This window comes from Mytilus edulis, chromosome 2 (genome assembly GCF_963676685.1).
Source record: "Mytilus edulis chromosome 2, xbMytEdul2.2, whole genome shotgun sequence".
Classification (NCBI taxonomy): Eukaryota; Metazoa; Mollusca; class Bivalvia; order Mytilida; family Mytilidae; genus Mytilus; species Mytilus edulis.
The window spans coordinates 85,023,778-85,048,047 of NC_092345.1; the positions used below are offsets into that span (position 1 = coordinate 85,023,778).

The following is a 24,270-nucleotide window of genomic DNA, read 5'->3' on the forward strand; positions in this document are numbered from 1 at the left end:
ATAGGTTCAATTTTTCGTGATTTTTATAAAATTGAGAGATGATATCTGAGAACATGATATAAGGAATCTGTATTTCAGGGGTTGTCGTTTGTTTATGTGTTACATATTCGTTTTTTTTTCTTTATTTTTTGTACATAAATAAGCCTGTTATTTTTCTCCTTTGAATTGTTTTACATTGTCATTTCGAGACCTTTTATAGCTGACTATGCTGTATTAGCTTTGCTCATTGTTGAAGGTTGTGCGGTGACCTGTAATTGTTAATTTCTATATCATTTTGGTCTGTTGTGGAGAATTGTCTCATTGGCAATCATATCACATCTTTTTATATGTATTAATTTAATTTGCTAACTATTTGTATGGTTCTATTTATATATCTTTGTAGTGGCTTGTCAGTATCATTAGTAAAACACTTTAAAATGTTGAATTGATCCTCAGATTAGAAGACATTTATTGGTTTTTAGTAATGACAATGCCTAACATGATGCTTGGGCCTGATGAGCTAGTAAGCTTCTGTGCTGTTTTCTATCAATTCTTAGATAATATCTCCTTCAAAGCTGGTGAAAGCAAAACAAAGTTTTGACCAATATGAAAATGATATCACCGAAAGAACCTTTGTGAGCATGCTTCAAAGACTCAAAGAACTGCTCCAAAAGTTATCTGAAAGAATTTCAAGCATGTCAAGTGGATATTAAAAACATTTACTTAATATGTCCAAATATCTAAAAAGTTATAGTATTCAATATGAAAATGGTATTGCAAAATTATTCTCTTTTCATTTTTTTTGTTAATATGTGGATACAATTATAAGTGATACCAATACAGTATTTGTTGTGGTATGAAAGTGTTACTGTTGTAATTAACATTTACTGTTACAATGTTTATTCACACAAAATAAACAAACGAGTGAAAAATGTTGAACTTGTACAATGAAATATAGTTTCAGATATCAATTAAGACAGAAAGGCCTTATAAATTTTGGTCTAATTTTTAACATAATTGAATAAAATTGAGAATGGAAATGGGGAATGTGTCAAAGAGACAACAACCCGACCAAATAAAAAACAACAGCAGAGGGTCACCAACAGGTCTTCAATGTAGCGAGAAATTCCCGCACCCGGAGGCGTCCTTCAGCTGGCCCCTAACCAAATATATACTAGTCCAGTGATAATGAACGCCATACTAATTTCCAAATTGTACACAAGAAACTAAAATTAAAATAATACAAGACTAACAAAGGCAAAAGGCTCCTGACTTGGGACAGGCGCAAAAATGCGGCGGGGTTAAACATGTTTGTGAGATCTCAACCCTCCCCCTATACCTCTAACCAATGTAGTAAAGTGAACGCATAACAATACGCACATTAAAATTCAGTTCAAGAGAAATCCGAGTCTGATGTCAGAAGATGTAACCAAAGAAAATAAACAAAATGACAATAATACATAAATAACAACAGACTACTAGCAGTTAACTGACATGCCAGCTCCAGACTTCAATTAAACTGACTGAAAGATTATGATTTCATCATATGAACATCAGGCACAATCCTTCCCGTTAGGGGTTTAGTATCATACCATCATAACATATATGAGAAGAACATAACCCGTGTCATGCCAACAACTGTTTTTAGAATAAATGTGTTTAGTTCCGATGCAAAGACCTTATCAGTGACTCAATATTAACGCCAAAATATGCAATCTTTAATGACTTGACAACAGTATCGTAATGACCATTTACACTCAGGACCGAGTCATCAGTAGGCATTACAGATGTATTAATACAACCTAGCATCATTTTGCTAGTAGCGGGAGTAGCATTGTTGTGTAAATTTGTTCTTCTTTTTTCTTTTAAATGTGGTCAATGGACAAATAATGTTTGGTTCAAACAAAAAATAAAATGCTTTTATCTCCCTGTTTACACTTACATTGTACATAGAAATGATAATACTTTGAGACTTCCCTGTACATGAGAGTTGACTGTAAAATCTTTATTTCACAAAGAATGAATTGCATAACAATGAACCGAGCTCAAAGCAAAGCACTTTAATAATACACTTAGACAGAGAGCTCAATCCAGTGATATACTTTGTACTACAGGTCCTTCATGAACATCCATCAACCAGAACCATATCTCAATAACATGCCATACTACATGGTTGGATCAGAAGTCCTGAAAAATACATGATTTTTTTTTATCGTATTTAAAGTTTATATGCATAGGTTAAAACTTTCACAAATTTTTCAGATTAAATTAAGGAAACTGAATATATAGGCGACCACACTAATGGGTAAAAATATAGGCGGAATCTAGGGTAGCCTTATTGGGTTCTGCCTTTCATTTGATAACATGGTTGGAACAAAAACGATCAAATTCTAAATTTACATCATATTCAGGTGTGAAAAAAAATGCAAAATACTATCGAGGTTCACTGCTTTTTTGCGCTTATTGTGTTTTTAAAATTATACAAAGAAAAAATTTTAGCGTTGCACATGAAAGTTTCCTCCATTCCATTCTCACTATTTCAGCTTTCTAATGAATTGGGCACAGATAACAAATTTACTTCTGGCTATTATCTTGCACCGCTGCAATATATGCCAGTTTATGATAAATTTATATCTGGGTGTTATTTTATCACGAACAGAAGTATTCTCACTGAATACATTTACAAAACATGAAACTTTGGCACCATTGCGTACTATAAATAATAGTTTTCACATGAGTAGTCGGTGCATGCATATATACTAAACCTGATTTAAACTATACATGGTCCTGCAAGCACGCTTTTGACTGTCTTACAAGTGAGATGTTTTGCGCTATAAAACCAGGTACAATCCACCATTTTATACTTTTGAAAATGCCTGTACCAAGTCAGGAATAAGACAGTTGTTGTTCATTTTCGTTTGATGTGTTTTATCATTTGTTTTTACTATTTGATTAGGGACTTTCCGTTTTTAATTTTCCTCGGAGTTCAGTATTGTTGTGATTTTATTTTTTTTGTATATAAATTACAAATCTATAACTCATTATTGACGAATAAAATTTTATTCAGGTGTATCGCAAGGTAATTAACTTTCGAGACTATCGCCGAAGTTTACCGGTATGTAAAATTGATATACAATAACAGGAAAGGGGGGAACTATAAAGTCTAAACAATTACAAATACAAATAGTTTTTTCACCCTTGTAAATGACCAGCTACGATTCGCAATAGTATAAACTAGTAATCGATCTACGTATTAACCTTAATATTAGATATGAATATCATATGATATTCACGATGTAAAAAATTTAAAGTGTTCTTATATAACACGAAAAATTATTGACTGATACAGTTACACGTGATATACATTTACTATACTATATAACCACTGTTATATGTCGTGATCGTCATCTCATCATCGTTTTCATAGTAACTTATTGCCTTGGTGAGTATATCTTTATTTTTTTTTATCAATTCTATTTTTAGATCAGTTGAACTGACCTGGAGGTTATTCTTTTATTTATTATTTCTTCTTTTCAATCCTTTATATCAGTCTATTGCAATACTATAATATAATAGGATGATATTTTATGGTTAATTTCGTGAAGTGATGTCACTATGGTCATATTACTCATAGTTTAGACAATATTGACATAGACATGGACCACGACAATATCTTAACAGAAATGCCAATACTATCATTAAATTAGAAGGCTTGAAGCTCTTATGAAAAATATATTTTGCAGTTGCATATATCTAGATATCTAGACAACATGCTGATGCTCACATCTACATACCAATGACAATTTCCCAAAATGGCCCTGTTTAGGTATTCAATTTTCCACTTTTGCATTGAAGAGCAAATCGTTATAACCAGTTCTGACAACAATTCGGTTTTTAAAATTTGGTTTCAAAATGGGTTTAACTGCATTATGGAGCTTTAACTTCTAATGGGTGCCAATAATACACATTGCATTACATTCACATGTCTGTTATGCAGCAGTATTTTTACGGGGAGCACAAAAAATATGCCAAAGGTTTCCTTTTAAGTATATGTCCGGCCAAGTAAATCCTGAAGACACTGATATCATAGTGATATATGGTGACTCATCAATAGCCCAATACGAAGATTAATTAGTATTTCATTTATATATGTCAATATTAACAACTAGATTTGATAGTATAACGCTGCATGTTCAGATAGGTACTATAGGGTGATAATTCAGAGTACATACAAATCATGTGACAATCTTTAATTTTTATCTTATGTTATCCAACGTAAGGTTGTCTTAAGATACTTGTAAATTAGAATATGCAACATTAAAATCTTTTTATGAAAACGAAGAAAAATGCTCGACAACAAAATGTGTAATTTGCATACAATGTTAACACCTAAGCACTGGAGGAGACCCGAATTTATATTTTTAAGTTTGTTTTTGCTCTCACATATTTACTTTTATTAGGAATTTTGTAATTTTCTTCCTATTCATCATTTACTTCGTGGTTTTATTTTCTAAAGCCTTACCCAAGTAAATCTTTAATATATGAAAATGGAAAACACTGATAAAACTGAATATTTGTAAAACTGATATTTACAATATTACTTGATAGATATTACCTATTAGACTGAGGATGGATGTGTTTGTGTATGGATTGCTTCTTTTAACACTGTCTAAATGCGTGGTATCAAAATCACCACATATTGTGTTTATTGTGGCTGATGATTTGGGTAAGTTTATTTCAAGGATTGTTAACCTTATGGAAGTACAAATAAACAAAATATTGAGGTAAGTACTTGGAGGAAAAAACACAACATATATAGTTCGGGGATATTCTTTTCTTTTTAATAGGGTCGGATCAAAGTGTTTAGTGTTTGCATTCTTCAAAAAGAGAAAAAATATAGATAAGAACTAAAAGGCTGATTAAAAAAATATATATTGTACATCAGCCTTAGAAATTTCCTGCTACTTGCACAGTCTGTCCGTATGTTTTCTATGTTTGCTTTTCATAAAAATGTGTATAACTGGAAACGCTTTGATTTTGAGATTAGCACACACTGTTGGTAATGTAATGACTCCACCTTTCAGACACTAATATCTAATACAGTTGTTGTCAAAGTCCAGGAAGACATCTTTTATTATTTAACTATTCTCAAAGAATATAGAGAAATATATTTCTCAAATAGCTCTCAAATTGTATAGAGACAATAATTCCTTCTCTTGTTGTTCTTAAAATTTATATGTAAAATTGAGAATGGAAATGGGGAATGTGTCAAAAGGACAACAACCAGACCAAAGAACAGACAAGAGCCGAAGTCCATCAATTGATCTTCAATGGAACGAGAAACTCCCGCATCCGAAAGCGTGCTTCAGCTGGCCCCTAAACAAAAATGTATAGTTAAACAAACATGTATACCTTATTCAAAAATGCATCAAAAATGTAAACATACCTAAACAAAAATGTTTACCTTAACAAAAATGTATAAATGGTATACAAAAAGGTGCATTCATTCCTTATGTTGTTGTTTTTTATTCATATGGTCATCAACACATCCATCTGATATATTGTTGTTTTCAAAAGTAAAAAATACATCCGTTCTTATCTTATTGTTCTCAACATTTATAGAAACATACAATATTATCTTGTTGTCCACATTTCTTCTATAGCTATGCAAGTTTATAGTTTATATAAAAATTTAAAGAGACATCCATGCATTCTGTGGATGCAGTATAATGTATCTCCGTGCTTGTAGTGTATGCCCTTATGTATTACTATCATGGGTAGTGTGACTCTACTTTCACATGTTTATTATATTTTTGTTCTTATTTTTTTATGGTTCACTTTTTACAAATTGTGATGGAGTGTTGATTAATTGTCACTCCTGCCAAAACTTCTAATATTTATTACCTTTTTGTTATCGAAATTAATAGAGGCAATCATTTCAAATGTTCTTGTTCTCAAAATTAAAAAAAAGAAATTCATTTCTAATCTCGTTGTTCTCAAAGTTCATGGAAAAAGATATTGTTTATAACTTATAACCTAGACAGCCAGTGACTATACATTATGTATTATAGACATGAAGTCTCCATTTTAGAACAGACATTGGCTAATTGCTGTTAGTCCAGATGTAAAGTCCTTTTCAGTGGAGGTCATTATTTAGAAAGACTGTTATTTTAATACTATAAAATATATAAATTGATGTTATATAGTGTAATGAATGGCAGTTGCGTCTAGTCCATAAAGCCAGAAACGACAGACTGAAATCAAAAGTCAGTGATGTTTTACCTTTAAGTTAATGGTAGTTAATACTGTAGTCTAAAGTTAAAATTTCCTTTATTTTACACATTCATTTATATCATTGACCTCACAGTATTTTATCATTTTAGTTTTTCTCAAGGTTGAATCTTACCTGACTTGAACCAGTGTATAGAAAGTGTTTTGTTGATAGCTAATTGTCTGTGTATTATTTTCTCCTTGTGGTATTGTTTGTCTGTGATCCAAACAACGTTTTGGATTGTTACTGTAGAATTTAGTTTCCCATTTGAACAACATAAGAACAAGTTTCGAGTACTCCAGACTAGCCAGTTAATATATGATTTATTTATATCACTTATATTTGAATGTTTATTATTGTAATGCACATATTTCAGATAATAAGTAAATTTTTACGTGTTTTCATGTTTCAGGATGGAACGATGTAGGATTCCGCAATCCGGCTATTATATCTCCTAACATATAAAAAAGAAGATGTGGTATGATTGCCAATGAGACAACTATCCACAAAAGACCAAAATGACACATACATTAACAACTATAGGTCACCGTACAGCCTTCAACAATGAGCAAAGCCCATACCGCATAGTCAACTATAAAAGGCCCCGATAGACTATCTAGCAAACTATGGGATAATATTGAACATTTTTATATCATCACTCAATATTACGTATTCAATGTTTCAGGATGGAATGATGTAGGATTTCGTAATCCGGATATTATTTCTCCTAATATAGACTATCTAGCAAAGAATGGAATGATATTGAGCAATTCCTATGTACAACCAGTCTGTACTCCGTAAGTATTCATAACTACAAATAATGCATAAAGTCCTTGTTTCATGCGCGAATCTGGAGATATTGACATAATCCCATAGCTTCAAAATGTTAAAATAGATTAATACAACATATAACGGATATCTACCCCTAGATTTAACAAGACTTTCAGTATGATTTCTTGAACAGCGTTGTCTGCATATCACTTTGTGAAATTTGTTAGTGAACTGTGTTTTTAAATTATTTCAATTATATATATATGTTCTTAATTTAGGCATTATGTACAATAATTTAGTATTCAGGGAATTTATAAAATGCTTAACCTATAATGGCTAAAAACCTAGTAATATTGATTTAAAGCACACTTCAAAGTACAAAGAATTTCAAGAAACATGGATATCGTAATAAGAAAGCAATTCAAGCAAATTTGACACAGTCATTTATTTTAACTTTTGACTGATTTAGAAATGCTAAATATTAACGCTAAACCCGTCTATTAGAAAAATAAACTTGAAATGAAAAAGAAATCTTCAAACGTTTGCATCTGACATTTATGTTTATCATAAATGAAATGCTTCACTTAATCATGTTAATTTTAATAAAATTCTATGAAAGTTTGACAAACTTATTGATGTGAATTAATCAGTAAAAATTAAAAAAAAAGTTCAAGGAAAAAAAAATATCTTCAACGTTTTTTTTAAGACACGGTCTTTTGGTCATAAACAAGTTTCTGTCCGAAATTTGTAAAATTCTTTGTATGTTTGACAGTTATATATGTCTAAATTTGTCTTCCACGGAAATTCACCGTGTAGAACTCCACACTCTCCTTACACAAGGCATCATATTTAATGTACCCATTTATAACAGTAATTGCATTTTATACATCCCCCCCAACCAAAATGGTTCCCGTCTATAGCATTTGGTTCAACTTAAAATGCTTTTTATCCATTTCAGTGTTTGTGTGAATTTTAAACAATTTGGTATAGAATTTACTATTTTTAGTTTAAACTCTGAAAATGCAAGCATTGAATTTATTTAATAACAAATGTAAAACCTTTCTGTTGTTCAATACTTTCAACGGCTCATTTTTTGAGAACCTCTCATTCTTAAAAATAATTTCAGTCATTTTGTGAAAACATATTCTAGTAATATGCCGAAAAATTGCTCCAATCTTACAATACGCCTAAATCTAGAAAATGCCTGTAACATATATATCATATTTCAAAATAAAATAGAAGAAGAATTGAATTTTATGAAATAAACAATTGATTTATTTGTTTTTGAGATCAAATATGGACAGGTTTAATGTTCATCCAAATTTTTGTTCGCTTTTCATGTTTACAGTTTCGTGCATGCAAATTTGTAGAAGAATGATACTTTCTACTTTTAGGTCAAGAAACGCCTTTTTATCAGGATTTTATCCATTCAAATCAGGATTACAGGTAAGATCAATTCTCTGGTAGAAGACATACTCTAATTAAAGATATATGTTTTTATGATATTAAGGTCGAAATTTTTTATTTAAAATTCTTTTTCCAATTTGTCTAAGATTTGCAATTCAAAATGAGTTGGAAGGTAACACCAATATTTTTGCTAATGCGCAACTTATAACTCATATCAACTATAAGCAACTAAAAAGGAAGAAGAAAAAAACAACAATGCACGACAATGTGCCTAAATACATATATCATAAGAGCAAATCAGCGACAAATTAGATTAAAAAACAGTTAAGGTAGAGAAGATGTTTACTCTTGTTCCTATAGAAAATAACAATTCCGTTGTTTATTATTTCAAATTGAGTAATAGAAATGAGCACTTCAGACACAAAATTTATTTTCCATACATTCAACGTTAGATGTACGTTTGAATATTTAGCCTACCTTGATTCCTTAAATGCAAAACATACAACGTTTAAGCATTATCCGTTAACCACCTTCAAATTACTGGAAAAATAACCGTGAAAAGTGTTATATTAAAACAATTTAACTTTACCTTTGACAACATATCACCATTGATTTTGTTGTTTATTTCAGAACATGGTTATATTGCCACAGGCGCCATCATGTGCACCTCTTAATCGAACGTTTCTGCCGCAGAAACTGAAAGAGCTTGGATATGCAACACATATCGTTGGAAAGTATACATATTATTATTGTTTTACTTAAATTACTTGTTTCAAATAGCTAATAAATAATGTTATTGAAATACTTCATTTACGCTAGCGTACGTCATTTGACGTATTCACTATTTCCTGATTTGTCATTTCTATCGCATACCAAATGATCTTCAGATTTTATATTTCAAAACTTTAAAAAAAATGATTACTGATTAATTCTGAAATATTTACAACTTGTTAGATGCCAATCAGTTTACACAGAAAGTTTATGATTATTAAATATTTTTTTTATAAGCCATGTGTCCTCAAAAATTGAAACCAATAAATCGCGAATAAAACATGCATATATGTCTTTTAGGTGGCATTTAGGAATGTGCAAATGGGAATGTACTCCGACATACCGTGGGTTTGATACTTTTTATGGATATTATAATGGAGCAGAAGATTACTATAACTATACAATTTGTAAGTCTGAGCACTAAAATATGAAAAGCAATATATATTGAATGTTATTCCTGTCGTCGTTACAAAATGCACTACATGTATAGGTCAAATATACAAAGTTAAACGCTAACAGAACACTTTTAAAGTCGTAGATTGATCTATGTTTATCTGATTTAAGTAAATAACCAAATCGTATTTGAAAATAAACATGCAAATGAAAAATACATTACTTTTCAGATTAATACTGCTTCATGTGTTTCTGATATTCTAAATTTTATTTCTCCTTATTTCAGTAAATGGGACAGATTTCCATGATAATAAAGAACCAATGCGACCAAACGAATACTCTACGGTAAGACGACATGGTATATTCTAGCAAGAAAACCTGTCCGTAGGACTACTAAAGAGCAAAAACAAGTTCAAGAGAAAAGAGACTTGTTGTTTCAAAAAACCTAATTTAGCATATGCTTTAAAATTAATATTTAAATATGACTATTAGTATTAAGTTTCATATTGACATGAGTGCGAATTACAATATTGCAAATATGAACGTACCTTAAACAAAAACTTTAACCCGATACAGATACCTGTAATGACAGACGAACGCAGAAAAAACGTCACGCACGTGTATTTTTGAAGGCGGCCACTTAAGTGGATGGAAAGTTTTAATTTGTGTGTTTTTCTCTGTACGTCTACTTACAAAAACAATAATATCAAGTCTATATATTTATATATCAGTTTCTTCATTTTACAGTATGCCTATGCCCGACGAGCAGACAAAGTCATCACCCAACACAACAAAAGTCAACCTATGTTCTTGTACCTTCCTTTCCAGTCAGTTCATGAACCAATAGAGGTAATTTGTTACTGATATCTTTTCTACACTATTTGATATGTAAGATAAGTCATACAAATCCAATCTTGAATTCCATCCAAATTCTTTCTTAATTTTGGGAACTCGTTTTAGAAATTCAAATGTGAAGTCAATATACTTTGTGCGTTGCACTGGTTTGGCTAACACGGCTGTGTATTGTTGTAATGTATCCGTTTTTATTCTCTACCTAGTCACCACTTCAGTTTAATCATGTATATCTATTATATAGTCATTCTATAAAATTTACAGTTTGCAAAAGTATGAATTATTCTAAATAATAAGGATGTTCTTGTCAAAGGCGGATAACTTTGACCGTATTGGTCACAACTTTTTTGGAACTTTTGGTCATCGGCAATCTTCAACTTTGTACTTGGTTTGAAACTTTGAAACTTTTTTCATCTGAGCGTCGCTGGTTTGTCTTGTGTGGACGTGGCGCGCGTCTGGTTTATTACATTTTTATCCTGGTACATTTTGTTGGCTATTATTCGTTTGTTTCTTTGTCCTATATTTTCTCCCATTTATTTGTATTTAATCCTGTCATGTAATGTTGTCATTTTAATATTATAATTAACATTGCCATTAAAGAGGGAGGTTTGGCATGCCACAAAACCAGGTTCAACACACCATTTTTAAGAAAAAAATGCCCTGTCCCAAGTCAGGAAAATGGTCATTGTTATATTATAGTTCGTTTCTGTGTGTGTTACATTTTAATGTTGTGTTTCTGTTGTGTCGTAGTTCTCTTATACTTGATACGTTTCTCTCAGTTTTAGTTTGTAACCCGGATTTGTTTTTTTCTCTATCGATTAATGAATTTCGAACAGCGGTATACTACTGTTGCCTTTATTTACTTATATTTAAAAGAAAGTGAGGCTGAAAAAAACAACCCAACACAATCAATGGGAAAGCACAAACCACTGCCACTGACATTTACCCTAGAAGATCAGAAACATTTAGTTTACTCTAGGTATAACCCAATGTGTTGTTGAATAGTTAACATTGTGTGGTCACATGTCACTTATAATCATTGGGACAGTTGGCGAATCATTTTAAAACAATAATAAAAAATCTTGTCCTGCAATTGAGATTGTTAGAATAGGTAAGCCAAGATTTTGTTTTCTATGGTTATATTGCCGATTTAAAGTTATTCTGATACAGCGATTATATATTTGTTATTTTTTTTTATAACTGTGTCTTCGAATATACGAGTAAAATATATATATTCATGCGCGTAGCTACGTTTACGTCAAAACGCCCGGGCGTACACTTGGATTTTGAAAATAAAACAAATAATCGACATAGAATAAGAAAAACTGGTGAAAAGCACATCAGCCTTGTGCTTCTTTTTTCAATGGATTGTAATTTTGAATAAAAAGGACTAAATTTACTCAAATAGATCATTTAATATATTTGGTCGAATCTTTTGTAAAAGTCTGAATCTACTATGAATTCTACGTACTTTTCTTATATTTAAAGCCATTCACTATCTGCTCAAATTCGATATGATGTTTGTATTTTTGTCGAGCCTGTGATTTATGTCCTAAAAGCGAGATAAAGCGGCGTCAATATTTAGGTTCCGAATGTGGATAAATTCTTTTGAATGACTCTCCGTGAAATTTTACGAAAGTTGGACAGAAACTGTTTATGATCAAAAGAGTATCCAGAGCAATATAATAATGCAATTATAGCTTTAATTTTCCTGAATTTTAAGGACAAAATGTATTTCTTTCTGCAATTAATAAGTGGTCGCAGTTTAGGCTTACATTTTTTTATTTCTCAATTACATTAACAACTTGTCGAACCTTTATTGAATTTATGAAAATGCATAAGAAGCTTTTTCTATGACTAATGTTTAAAGCTAAAATTTTGAAAACATTTTTTTTCGTTCATTTTTCTGTTCTTTTCTGATAGACAGATAGCCGGACTCTTCTTTACGCAATTAATTGTTTTACATGCTCAATTTATAAACCTTCATAGGTTGTCGTGAAATATTCCAGAACAAAAACAAAATATCAAAAGAAAATTTTAGATTTTTTTTTAAATCCTTTTAAAGAAATGATAAATTGATTCACTTTTTGTGGGAAGAAATCCTAGGTGTTCCAGAATTTTTTTTATATTGCACCTCTTAGAAATATTTTTTTTCGTGTTCATTAAAAGGTGCTTTTGTCGATTGTATGCTCACTCACGGCACCCTTTAAACTTTTTTAACAGTAATATTGGTTTGGACGTTTTCTCTAAAACCAATGACCATTACGATAGCTTCCAGTTTAACACGATGAATAAGCTATATATTTGTTTAGGGGCCAGCTGAAGGACGCCTCCGGGTGCGAGAATTTCTCGTTGCATTGAAGACTTCTGCTGTTGTCTGCTCTATGGTCGGGTTGTTGTCTCTTTGGCACATTCCCCATTTCCATTCTCAATTTTACCATATTACAAAATTTAACCAAAACAAATAAACCATTTAGATTAAAAAGTATGTTGCTATCAATGATTTTTTACTGACATGAATCATTATGGTATCTCATTCTCGATAGCTTTCGGGGGCTTCGTCCCTTTCGAACCCACTACCAGCAGGTGCTTTAGCATTGAGCTGTTAGCCCCCTCATATCCCTCGCCAAGGTTCGGGCGTACACGTAAAAATGACCCAGCTACGCCACTGTATATTGTCTTACATTCATTTTGTCCTGAATTTGCATGAACTATTTGACTCTGATCAAGAAAAAACAACGAAATAATCTTCTTCGGAACAGTGTAATCTTGCAATAAAATCATAAATGATTATAAGATTTTAAACTTAGTTCAAATTGTTAAAAGAAAATACATAGGTATATGTTTATTACTGATACAGTCATTTGTGTAGTTTTATATTTTCAATGTTCTTCAACTTTGTATTGGATTTTACCTTCCAGCTGTGTTGAGTCAGATGCCATTAATGCGTCTCAAGCTTGTTAGACAGATCATGCGTTTGGCATAGTAAATCATAACCTTATTATCTTATATGACAGTTCTTGTCCATTCGTTTTTGATGTGTTTTGTTATTTACTTTTGCCATGTGATTATGGACTTTCCGAATTGATTTTCCTCTAAGTTCAGTATTTTTGTGATTTTACTTTTTTCTGAGTTTAAAAATCACAGGGTCGATATAACTACTGGTGCATGTTTCGTCCGTACAGGTATGGCTAGATCAAAAGTGTTCACTAACATGTAGTATGGATAATCAGTTTAATACAATTTACTGTCTATGAAATGACCAATTGCTCGAAACTCTTAGATTTTTTTTTTATCAGACTGATTTGAACTTACGTTAGGGATTTTTGAGGGGGTTTCATCTTGTTTCCGGTCTCATATTGCTTTTACACTTCGTGTTAAATTGTCCTCATAACTAACTAAATACACTCCTTATGGATACCTGGAGAAAAATTTTGTATATGCGCCAGAAGCGCGTTTTGTCTACAAAAGACCCGTCAGTTCTATTATAAATTATAAACCTATTATATTGTTGGTGAAATTTTACAAATATTTAGTCGATACTACTGTTGGTTGACGTGTCCTTCCAGATGGTATCATTATTCCAGTTGATAGCACTTCTAAAAAGTAAAATCACAAAAGTACTGAACTCGGAGGAAAATCTAATCAGAAAGTCAATAATCACATGGCAAAATCAAATGACAAAACGTAGCAAAAACGAATGGACAAGAACTGTCATATTCCTGACTTGGTATAGGCACTTTCAAATGTAGAAAATAGTGGATTAAACCTGGTTCTAAATTTACTTTAACTTTCATTGATGCCGTCAATTTGCTATTCATATAAATGATGAATTATTCGAAACCAGTAGGATTTTCGCCCCACACACTAGATGGTTGTTGCAAATTGCCACTTTTTTTTAAATTTTGGTTAATTGTGCTCTTCAACGTTGAATTCCTTTGTTGCTAATTTATTTTATTTGAGTGCCACTCTTGAGTCCTGTGTAGCCAAAATTGCGTGTTTATTTTATTAACTTGTATCTTTGATAAGCAAATTTCAAAATATAAATAACCGTTGTATTACCAGTATGGTCGCTTTTGCTATTCATTATAATCTACCAAACTGTACTATTAAAATAGCATTATTTAGGCCGTTAGTTTTCTTTTTGAATTGTTTTACATTTATGATTTCGGGGCCTTTTATGGCTGACTATTGGCTTTGCTCATGGTTGAAGGCCGTATGGTGACATATGTATGTTAAATTAAAGATGATAGATTTGAAAAAAATCGAGGCCAATCTTATATTAGATCACCTCAAGAAATAAAATATGCTGACTACGTTACTTAGAACACCGAATATATGTGGAGAGGTACACATCGAAACAGCAAGGTCTATAAAAGACAAAAAAATCATTATTTTCGTCAAGTCAGGGTGTGTTGTCCGAAGATATAATATTTCAATAAAGAGAGCGTTTTGGCAGAGTTTAGAGTATCTAATTTGATTTTTGTTTCACTAATACTCCGTTTAATGTTTGAACACTTACTGACTGATTGAACCAATCGCTGACACAAACGCTGAGATCATATTTATCATTTGTTTCATACGCTCATTTGAAACATATCTATCGTTAAAATATATGGCCCTTCCTATGTTTCTATGTTATACATCATTCGCTTTTATCATTCCTGATTAAGCTAGGACGCCTACAATCTATTATCATCGTATATCTCATTTCAGTTCGATACTGCTACTTGTGGACGTATCTCCGATGTTATTTGATCAGTAGTCGTTGATTTTGTACTAACAGTTTTATTACATATTCTTCTTCGTCTTTTGAATAGAAAAATACAAAGTTGGCCTTGGGTGTATTTGGCTGATATCTTTATGAGCCTTTTTCATATAGCTCTTCATGTGATTCAGTTCTGAAATAATTTGGACTACAAATATTTGACTTTGAGCAACTGATTAAGGTGTGCACATTTTTAGAATGAAGCGCTTCTGCGCTTCATACAACATGTACTTCGGTCAACGCTTTTACACCCCAATAAAGTTACAAAAAGAAGCATTCAATTCTTAAATATCTACGAGCATACATTTTCATTCATCCACGAAATTTGGTATTCATAAAAAAAAATATATCGATAGTAAAAACTATTTATCTTTTAGGTTCCTAAAATTTACGAAAATATGTACGAAGACATCAAGAATGATGGAAGACGAAAATTTTCGGGTAATATTTTCTATACATATTTCATAAGAAAATGTGGTATGAGTAACAATATAACAACTCTCAATTCAACTCATAATGTTTAAAGTGATCAAAGTACGGCCTCTAATACGGAGTCTTGGCTCAAACCGAACATCAAACTATAAAGGACCCAAACAAGTACTAGTGTTCCACAATTCAAACAGGAACAACAATGGTCTAATCTATATTAAAAAACGAAACACGAGAAACACTCATGAACCACACCAACAAAGGACAACAAGTTAACAACAGCATCCTGACTTAGTACGGGTGCATACAAATGCAGCGGATTAAACGTTTAAACAGGCACCAACTGTCACCCTAATCTGAGACAGTAGTGTATCATTTCAACATAAAAGGACACCTTAAAACATATCAATTGAAATGTCTTAACTGTATTAAGAAGACTGGATCTATATTTATTCTCTCCAATTTTCCAAATAGTCGGCTAATGGGCATGTTTTTAATCTCTACACTGAAACATATTGCTATGAATTAGCCAATGAAAACTTGACCATCACTGTTTATTGTGTATTTGGCTAAATTGTAGAGCAGGTCTTATAGAACATAGTACATTGTTTTGAATTTTTGATTTTACAGGAATGGTTACAGCATTAGATGATGCCATTGGAAACGTTACAGATTCACTGAAGCGTAACGGAATGTTTGAAGATACCCTGATCATATTTACTTCAGATGTAAGTATATGACAATTTCAATATTACCATTTATATAAACCACTATATCTACTGTCTTTTTCATATTGAATACAAACATAAGTGTTTATTTATATGTTATAGACATACAATACACAGTCATTTTTATATTGCTATCATCAGTTGTCTTGAGATACATTACACGGTGATCATTGTTGAAGGCATATACTAACATGTAGTCACCAAATCCACGTCATTTTGCCTCTGGTGGATATTTATCGCATTGACAATCATATAATATTTTGTTAATTTGTAAAGATGAAAGCATTGAAACATTTAAAAAACATATTACAATAATGAAGAAGCTAATCGAGCATTATCAAGTTTGAGATTTTACTGTTCATTTGTTACACTGAAATTTATATGAAGTTATCTTAATTCAAAAGAAATTGTAATGAAAACCTTTTGTGTCATATTGATCTATCATATGATTGGTATGTTCCCATTCTTCTTATTTGTCAAACTGTCAAATGTTTTAACTAATATTGATTGAATAAACTTTGTTCCTTTTGCCATCTCATTTAGAAATATTTATGTTTGATAGTAGTTTTTAAAGGTACCAGGATTATAATTTAGTACGCCAGACGCGCGTTTCGTCTACATAAGACTCATCAGTGACGGTCATATCAAAATATATTTAAAGCCAGACAAGTTCAAAGTTGAAGAGCATTGAGGATCCAAAATTCTAAAAGGTTGATATTTGACCTAATGTTTACTGATAACCACTTGGTAGATGCCACTGTTGGTGGAAGTTTCATGTAGATTGAATCAGCAGCCTTGCAGTCAACACTGAACACGAATAATCATTGATATGATCATAACTATAATTGGACTTTTTACAAATTTTGTTTTTTTTTCAAATACAAGGGATAGCAATGTTTGACCGCAGGAATAGATTACCCTAATCTGTATTTGGCACAATCTTTTGGATAGTTTTTTACAATCCTTAATGCAAATCGTTATTCAGTATTGATTATTCTTTTGTAGATGACATGCTCGTACACACTTTTAGTCCTGGTATCTATGCAGAGTTTATTCAGTATTTAAACATTTCTTAGGGTTTATTAATTAATTGTTTACAAATCAGTATTAAGTTATTTTTCAAGGAAGAAAATAACTAATTTTTAGAATGGTGGTATGCCAAGCTATTCTGGGAATAATTACCCACTGAGAGGGAGTAAGGCAACAGTATATGAAGGAGGAACTCGGGCTTCATCTTTCGTTTACGGTTTGGGACTTCAGAAACCGAATACTGTTTTTGATGGGTAATACATATAATAGTAGCAGTACCTTTTTGTGTCTATTGTTGTATTGAGAATTTATGACTTTGATAATTGAAACACAATTCCAGTTAGTACGATAGTCCATGGTGTACTTGCTTTGTTGCTTTCTACAACAATTAAAAAAAAGAATTAACTTGAATGAATTTTCGAATTAATGTATTTATTAAACTACAAGTTTTTTCTTCAACATTGACATGATAATCTATACAAAAATGTAAATTTAACCAAACGACTTCCACTATTGAGGTGATTGTTTACTCAATATTGTTGTTTTAGTATGATTCATGCTGTGGACTGGATGCCAACAATCCTCTCTGCTGCTGGAGGAGGTCAAGGTAAATATATATATATATATATATATATATATATCTCAGTCAGTTTCAAATATGACGAAATTATAAATAATTGGATAATAGTTGGTAATTTTCTTTGAAAGATCAAAGTCTGAGACAAAGCCGATGATATACACATCTACTGTTTGACAAACATTTCGACTGAATAATTAAGCAAATAACAGATGAAATAAATATCACTTGGTCGGTACTTGTAAAAAGTACCGTTATAAAACTACTTCAAGGAAACACAAAACGGGAAGTCCCTTCAAAAGATCAAAAGAAAATATCTGAAATACTCTAACTGCTTCTAATCTAGTCTTCCTCAATTTAAATTGATGACTATTTCTTCTGAATTAGTGAGAATAGAATATTCGTGTAACATTTTAATCTTTAATTCATCTTTTTTTTCTCAAGTAAGTGGAATTGATGGTTTGAATATGTGGCCAAGCATAAGTGAAGGAGTTCCATCCTCTCTGAGATCAGAGTTCATCTATAACCTTGACGATTCTTTAGTACCTATTATGGGGCGTGCAGCTATTAGGTCAGTGTTTAGCAAAATAGTAAGACATTTTAAGAGTAATGATTTGACGATTGTTTTTACTCTTCTGGTAAATACATGCAATGCCGAAAACTGCCACTATGTGATTGTGTCTATTAATGTTGATTTAGATTCAAGTTTACATTTGAGATATACTCTAAATAGTCAATAATAACAGAAATACCTTACAAAGGGTTGCTTTCATGATACTAACGTAATACTACATTGAATAATTGCATGTACTTTTTGCTATAGAATGGGTGATTTCAAGTTAATAGAAGGATTTGCTGGTGCTTTTAATGACTGGTACCCAGTTCCGGAGACCGAAGAAGACACAAAAATAGATGAACCAAAAGTAGACTACTACCAGTTATATAACTTGAGAGGTAACTTTAGGCTGTAGTAGTTGAGCAAGATCGTTCCAATTGTCACTTAGTTTTTTTTATGAGAAATATATCATTTATGTCTTGCTATATAGATTAATGCAACAGTATTGCCATGAGGAAATTATCGTAAAATACCCCCCAAAACAGTAGGGATTTTGTCATGGAATACAAATTCCTCTATAATATAAGTTCAAAATGGAGGATACATTCTGAAACATTACAGTATTTGTTCGTGTCGGAAAAGAGAGGAGAGAATATTTGTCACGACGGATATGTTTTTTTAGTATTTTTATTACAAAGATTCCATAGGAAACTCTTTGGTAGGAATACAGGCAATAGTAATTTATTGATGTTAATATCCCATAAATCGATCAATAAGACAATCATTGTAACAAAAAGAACTGATAAAAATTCTTGAACACAAAAATGATCGAGACACGTATTGTCGATAGGGTATGCGTTTTCTACATATATGTTAACATTTTCAGAAGAAGTATCACTCCGCGGAATTAAAATTCTACTTTAGGACACATTTTTGAGAAATATGTGACATTTGTATCCCCTCCTTTTACAACAACTTTTAGCAAATACATAAAGAGCCGTGATGCAGCGCATTGGAATACTAAACATTTTTTTCTGGTTCAATCCCGGTTCCTGGGAGAAAATGTTAGGAACTGAATATGTTGTTGAGATACGATAAAAGTTCTTTGGAAGGGGACAATACATGGCTGACCCGCGTTAAGGGAGAGTCATGTCTCTTGCACGTTAAATACATCCTTGTAAATTTCGAGAAAGAGCAGGCTAATGACGCTACAAGCAGTAATCGCAACCGCAATGTGGAAAGAAATTAATATAAATTGCAATAAATTGTTTTCACAACCGACTATAAATAAATATGTTTCAAAATTAACCATTTCAACTACTTGGTATCAAATCTACGAAAGATACTGATTACATATATATTTTTCCCTGACTGTATATTGCTACCTAGATATATGACAATTTGAAATAAGTCCTAATTTGGTAAAATTGTAAATTCCCTGTTTACATCGGTATATGAACATTAAGACTGCAACTACATGTTGGTAATGAGTCATGAAAAAGATTTTTACTATTGTTCATCAATTTTTAACAATGACCGTAAATTTATGAAGTGTCAATTGCAGTGGTTCTTCCCAATTGATAATTTTTTATAAGGAAATAATCCCTGCTTATGAGTTCCGTATAGCATGACTGTGCACGAAGTTTATCCACATGTAAAGTAGGATCTGCTTACTCTACCGGAGCACCCGAGACCACTCTCGTTTTTTTGTGGATATCATGGTGCCCAGTCTTTAGTTTTCTTTGTTGTGTTTTATATACCATTATTATTTTTGGGTTAATTTTTTATCATGGCGTTGTCACTATATTTTTAACTGAGTTTGAAAGTCCCTTTGGTATATTTCGCAGTTCTTGAAATATAAAAAAGCCATTAGATTGAGATTATGGTATGATCCTATTGAGAAATGTAAAAGTAACTATCGGAGAGTTGATATAAACACGTTTGTCGTAGATTCTAGTTTAAAGTCGTCCATTTATGTCAAAATCGATAAGGAGGTTAAGTTATGAAACATAACTTTATGTTTCGATAGTTTCCTTAATTTCAAGTTCTCTTGTATATATGGGATACATTGGCATTTAGAAGTACACATATACGTTGAAAAAAAGTTTAACAAAAATACCGAAATCAAAGGCAAATTTATAAATACCGAACTCAAAGACAAATGCATAAAGTGGAACCCTGAAGTCGTCCATAAAAACTAACAAAATCAGACGCCATTAACCCACGAATCAAATGAAAAACAACTGCCAATTTCAGTGATAAAATAACAGTTGTTTCAGGATTTTGAAACAGGATTATCAACAAAGCCATGTTAGAAATGGGGAAAAATGTATGCATTATCCATAAATATTGCTCTATAAGTGATTCCAGGAATCAATCCATCTCTGAGTACGCAGTTTTAAAGCACTCTAAGATTTCGTTTTTCTAGTTTGCTATTTTCTATTTTGATTATTTTGTATTCTTTAGTAATTATTGTTTTGGCATTTTGTAGATGATCCTAATGAACGCAATAATTTGCACACCAAGGAACACCGCATGCTTAAAAAGATGAAAGAAAGGCTTGAAGAATACAGAAAATATATCGTTCCACCTGTAACAGAGAAAGCAGACCCTGCATCGGACCCAAATAATTATAATGGTTACTGGACACCTGGTTGGTGTTAGTTTTTATTTATAAGGCAGTTGACAAATAAATAATCAGCATCAAGTATTTGGTGCAGGATCAGAACCAGACAATTGAATCATAGTGTATATAGCATTTTAAATAAATTCATCATAGATAGCAGGCTTTTCGTGCTTTTTTTAAGTTTAACTCATGCTATCGGAGTTTTTTTTGCAAGTTTTTTTGTCATGTTAATGTGAATCATAGGTATCTTTGTATGCAGTCGATTTACTAATGGTTCATATATGTAAACATGTTGTAGATGGTATGCAAGTACTACGACATTTTATGATTGAAATTTATTCACGGGGAGGATTGTGCCTGATATTCATATGATGAAGACATAATTTTTCAATCAGTTTAATTGAAGTCTGGAGCTGGCATGTCAATTATCTGCTAGTAGTCTGATGTTATTTATTTATTATTGTCATTTTGTTTATTTTCTTTAGTTACATCTTCTGACATCAGACTCGGACTTCTCTTGAACTGAATTTTAATGTGCGTATTGTTATGCGTTTACTTTTCTGCATTGGCTAGAGGTATAGGAGGAGAGTTGAGATCTCAAAAACATGATTAACCCCGCCGCATTCTTGCGCCTGTCCCAAATCAGTTGTTAGTCTTGTTTTATTTTAACTTTTAGTTTCTTGTGTACAATTTGGAGTTTAGTATGGCGTTCATTATCACTGAACTAGTATATATATTTGTTTCGGGGCCAGCTGAAGGACGCCTCCGGGTGCGGGATTTCTCGCTGCATTGAAGACCTGTTTGTGACCTTTTGCTGTTGTCTGCTATATGGTCGAGTTGTTGTCTCTTTGACACATTCCCCATTTCCATTTTTTAATTTTATGGTCATACAATCTAATAAAAAAATTAATCACAAAGATATGCTATTAAAAGCTTAATGCAAAGTAATCGAAAAGCAAAATCACAAAAATACTGAACTATAAGGAAAATTCAAAAAGGAAAGTCCCTAATCAAATGGCAAAATCAAAAGCTCAAAAAACATCAAATGAACGGATAACAACTGTCATGTTCCTGACTTGGTACATACATTTTGTCATGTAGAAAATGGTGGTTTGAACCAAGTTTATAGCTAGCTAAACCTCTCACTTGTATGTCAGTCGCATCAAATTCCATTATATTGACAATGATGCGTGAAAACCCCCCCAGATATAAAAGGTAAAAATGTCAAAAATACAGCAGTAAACATTGTCTTATAATCATAATCACTAAAATAACGAACACATATGAAACAAAGAGGCACAAATGGCATATAGACAAATCATATTAGCAAAAAATGTAAAGACAAGACTACACAAATTAACCATAGTACAATAACACAATGACGGGATGTATACGTACAGAGCCATGTCATATATGTAACAAAGAAACAAAAAAAAAAGGTATACCAAATGACATATAGCCAAAGCACATTAGCAAAGAACACAAATACGAGAATATCATAAATACTGACGAAAATGAGATTTTCCAAAAGACGTCTAGTTATAGACTTTAATGCATCCATCTAACATACGGCGGTATTTTTTATCATCCACAAGCTAAATATCTTTGCTTTCTGTTTTGTATAGTCTTTAAAAAAAAATACTGTGCAATTATAGTAAAATCAAAGTCAAATGTCAAGAAAAACATACGTAGAACGTAAACACGGAACATGCACAAAACACGCTTTAGATATTCAAGAATGCGCATAAAAGATGGTCGAAAGATATCAGAGGGACTTAATAAGTGTCTGTCTATCAGTTTGCCTAAAAAATTAATTGTTATCAAACATGATTTTCTTGTAAAGAAGACAGAATATGCAAAAAGATGACACCTTGAAATTTTTGCACTTGTTTGACCTTGACCTTTGATTTTGAATTGACGACAAAGCATAATGGTGGGTGCATTGAAAAAAAATTGTTATGGTGAAAGTCACTCCACTAAAATAATTTATTTAGATCTAAATGAAGTAACTGTCTATATAGCTAGTTGACTATAATTAAGGTAAAAATGAAGTAATTGTGGTGAAATGTTGGGTATGCATTTTCGCTTTAAATTTTCTTTGAAAAAAACTGTCTAATTCTGAATTGTCGTCACTTTTTGGTGTGAAGAAACTTGCTTAACACGCTTAAGTGGCATAGCTTTTTTTATTGGCCAATGGCATTATTTAAGGGTATTTAAAGTTTCAGAATTTACGTACAAATAGGAATGCACCTTGCTGAATTTGGCACACAAAAGTCTCAATTTCTCGCTATTTTTGCAAAAATAGCCGACATTCCTTCATCACTATTTCAGTTTTCAAATAAACTAGGCGCCGTAAATGAAATAGTAATACTTTTAGCTATTATCTTGTGTCCATCATCTTAAAATTGTAAAGTTCCAGCTGCAATATCCTTTAGTATGCCAGTTTTGTCAATTTTGTAATCTAACTAGAAAATAATACATATTTAAAGATAATGTTTTATATCAATATACATACTTATATCATCAGCTAACATCTCTCCGTTCTAGAAGTTACGGTATAACATCATGTTACATATTGTATGCGAGATTGAAATAAAACTACTCCTCTCGCATTTGGTGTTTGAAGCATTTATAAAAACTTATGATCTGGAAAACCACAGTGACTGTCATCGAGTAAATAATAATAATAATAATAAAAAATGAAAAAATCAAGCTCCTTTTTATAAGTGCTTTTTCAAATTTTCAGTAGACGTAAGCTAGATATTCAATTTAACACTAGTGTTATTGTAATATTGTTTTATTTTTTGGGTGCAATAATAGGGTTTATATTGACTTTTCTGATTTTTCTAACTGTTTCGTCAGTTTTCTTGCTCCTTTGGGCTTTTTTTGTCACTGTAATAATTCATACCAATTAATCTGTGGTTAACTTGTTGAAATGTACTATTATATTATTTATAAATATTTTGATATGAGCGTCACTGGTGAGTCTTATGTAGACGAAACGCGCGTCTGGTGTACTAAATTATAATCCTGGTACCTTTGATAACTACTGTACCAAGTCCGGAGTATGGCAGTTGTAATTAATATTTTGTTTCTATGTACTTTGCATTGTC

The 24,270-nt window shown here is 31.7% G+C and overlaps 2 protein-coding genes across 2 annotated transcripts in view; one reads left to right on the forward strand and one right to left on the reverse strand.

Annotated features, from left to right (window-relative positions):
* The window catches only part of LOC139513206 (putative ferric-chelate reductase 1 homolog), a 115,759-nt gene that overhangs the window by 75,986 nt on the left and 15,503 nt on the right, over positions 1 to 24,270 (reverse strand). The window lies entirely within an intron of this gene.
* Positions 3,287 to 24,270, forward strand: part of LOC139511052 (uncharacterized) — a 36,752-nt gene continuing 15,768 nt past the window's right edge. Inside the window, exons 1-15 of the mRNA XM_071297622.1 lie at positions 3,287 to 3,421; positions 4,588 to 4,705; positions 6,936 to 7,047; positions 8,416 to 8,467; positions 9,059 to 9,162; positions 9,500 to 9,606; positions 9,879 to 9,937; positions 10,340 to 10,441; positions 15,590 to 15,653; positions 16,272 to 16,369; positions 17,516 to 17,652; positions 17,947 to 18,005; positions 18,420 to 18,546; positions 18,799 to 18,929; positions 21,023 to 21,194. Coding sequence (XP_071153723.1) covers positions 4,609 to 4,705; positions 6,936 to 7,047; positions 8,416 to 8,467; positions 9,059 to 9,162; positions 9,500 to 9,606; positions 9,879 to 9,937; positions 10,340 to 10,441; positions 15,590 to 15,653; positions 16,272 to 16,369; positions 17,516 to 17,652; positions 17,947 to 18,005; positions 18,420 to 18,546; positions 18,799 to 18,929; positions 21,023 to 21,194 — 1,421 coding nt within the window. The 5' untranslated portion in view covers positions 3,287 to 3,421; positions 4,588 to 4,608. The remainder of the gene's footprint in view (positions 3,422 to 4,587; positions 4,706 to 6,935; positions 7,048 to 8,415; positions 8,468 to 9,058; positions 9,163 to 9,499; positions 9,607 to 9,878; positions 9,938 to 10,339; positions 10,442 to 15,589; positions 15,654 to 16,271; positions 16,370 to 17,515; positions 17,653 to 17,946; positions 18,006 to 18,419; positions 18,547 to 18,798; positions 18,930 to 21,022; positions 21,195 to 24,270) is intronic.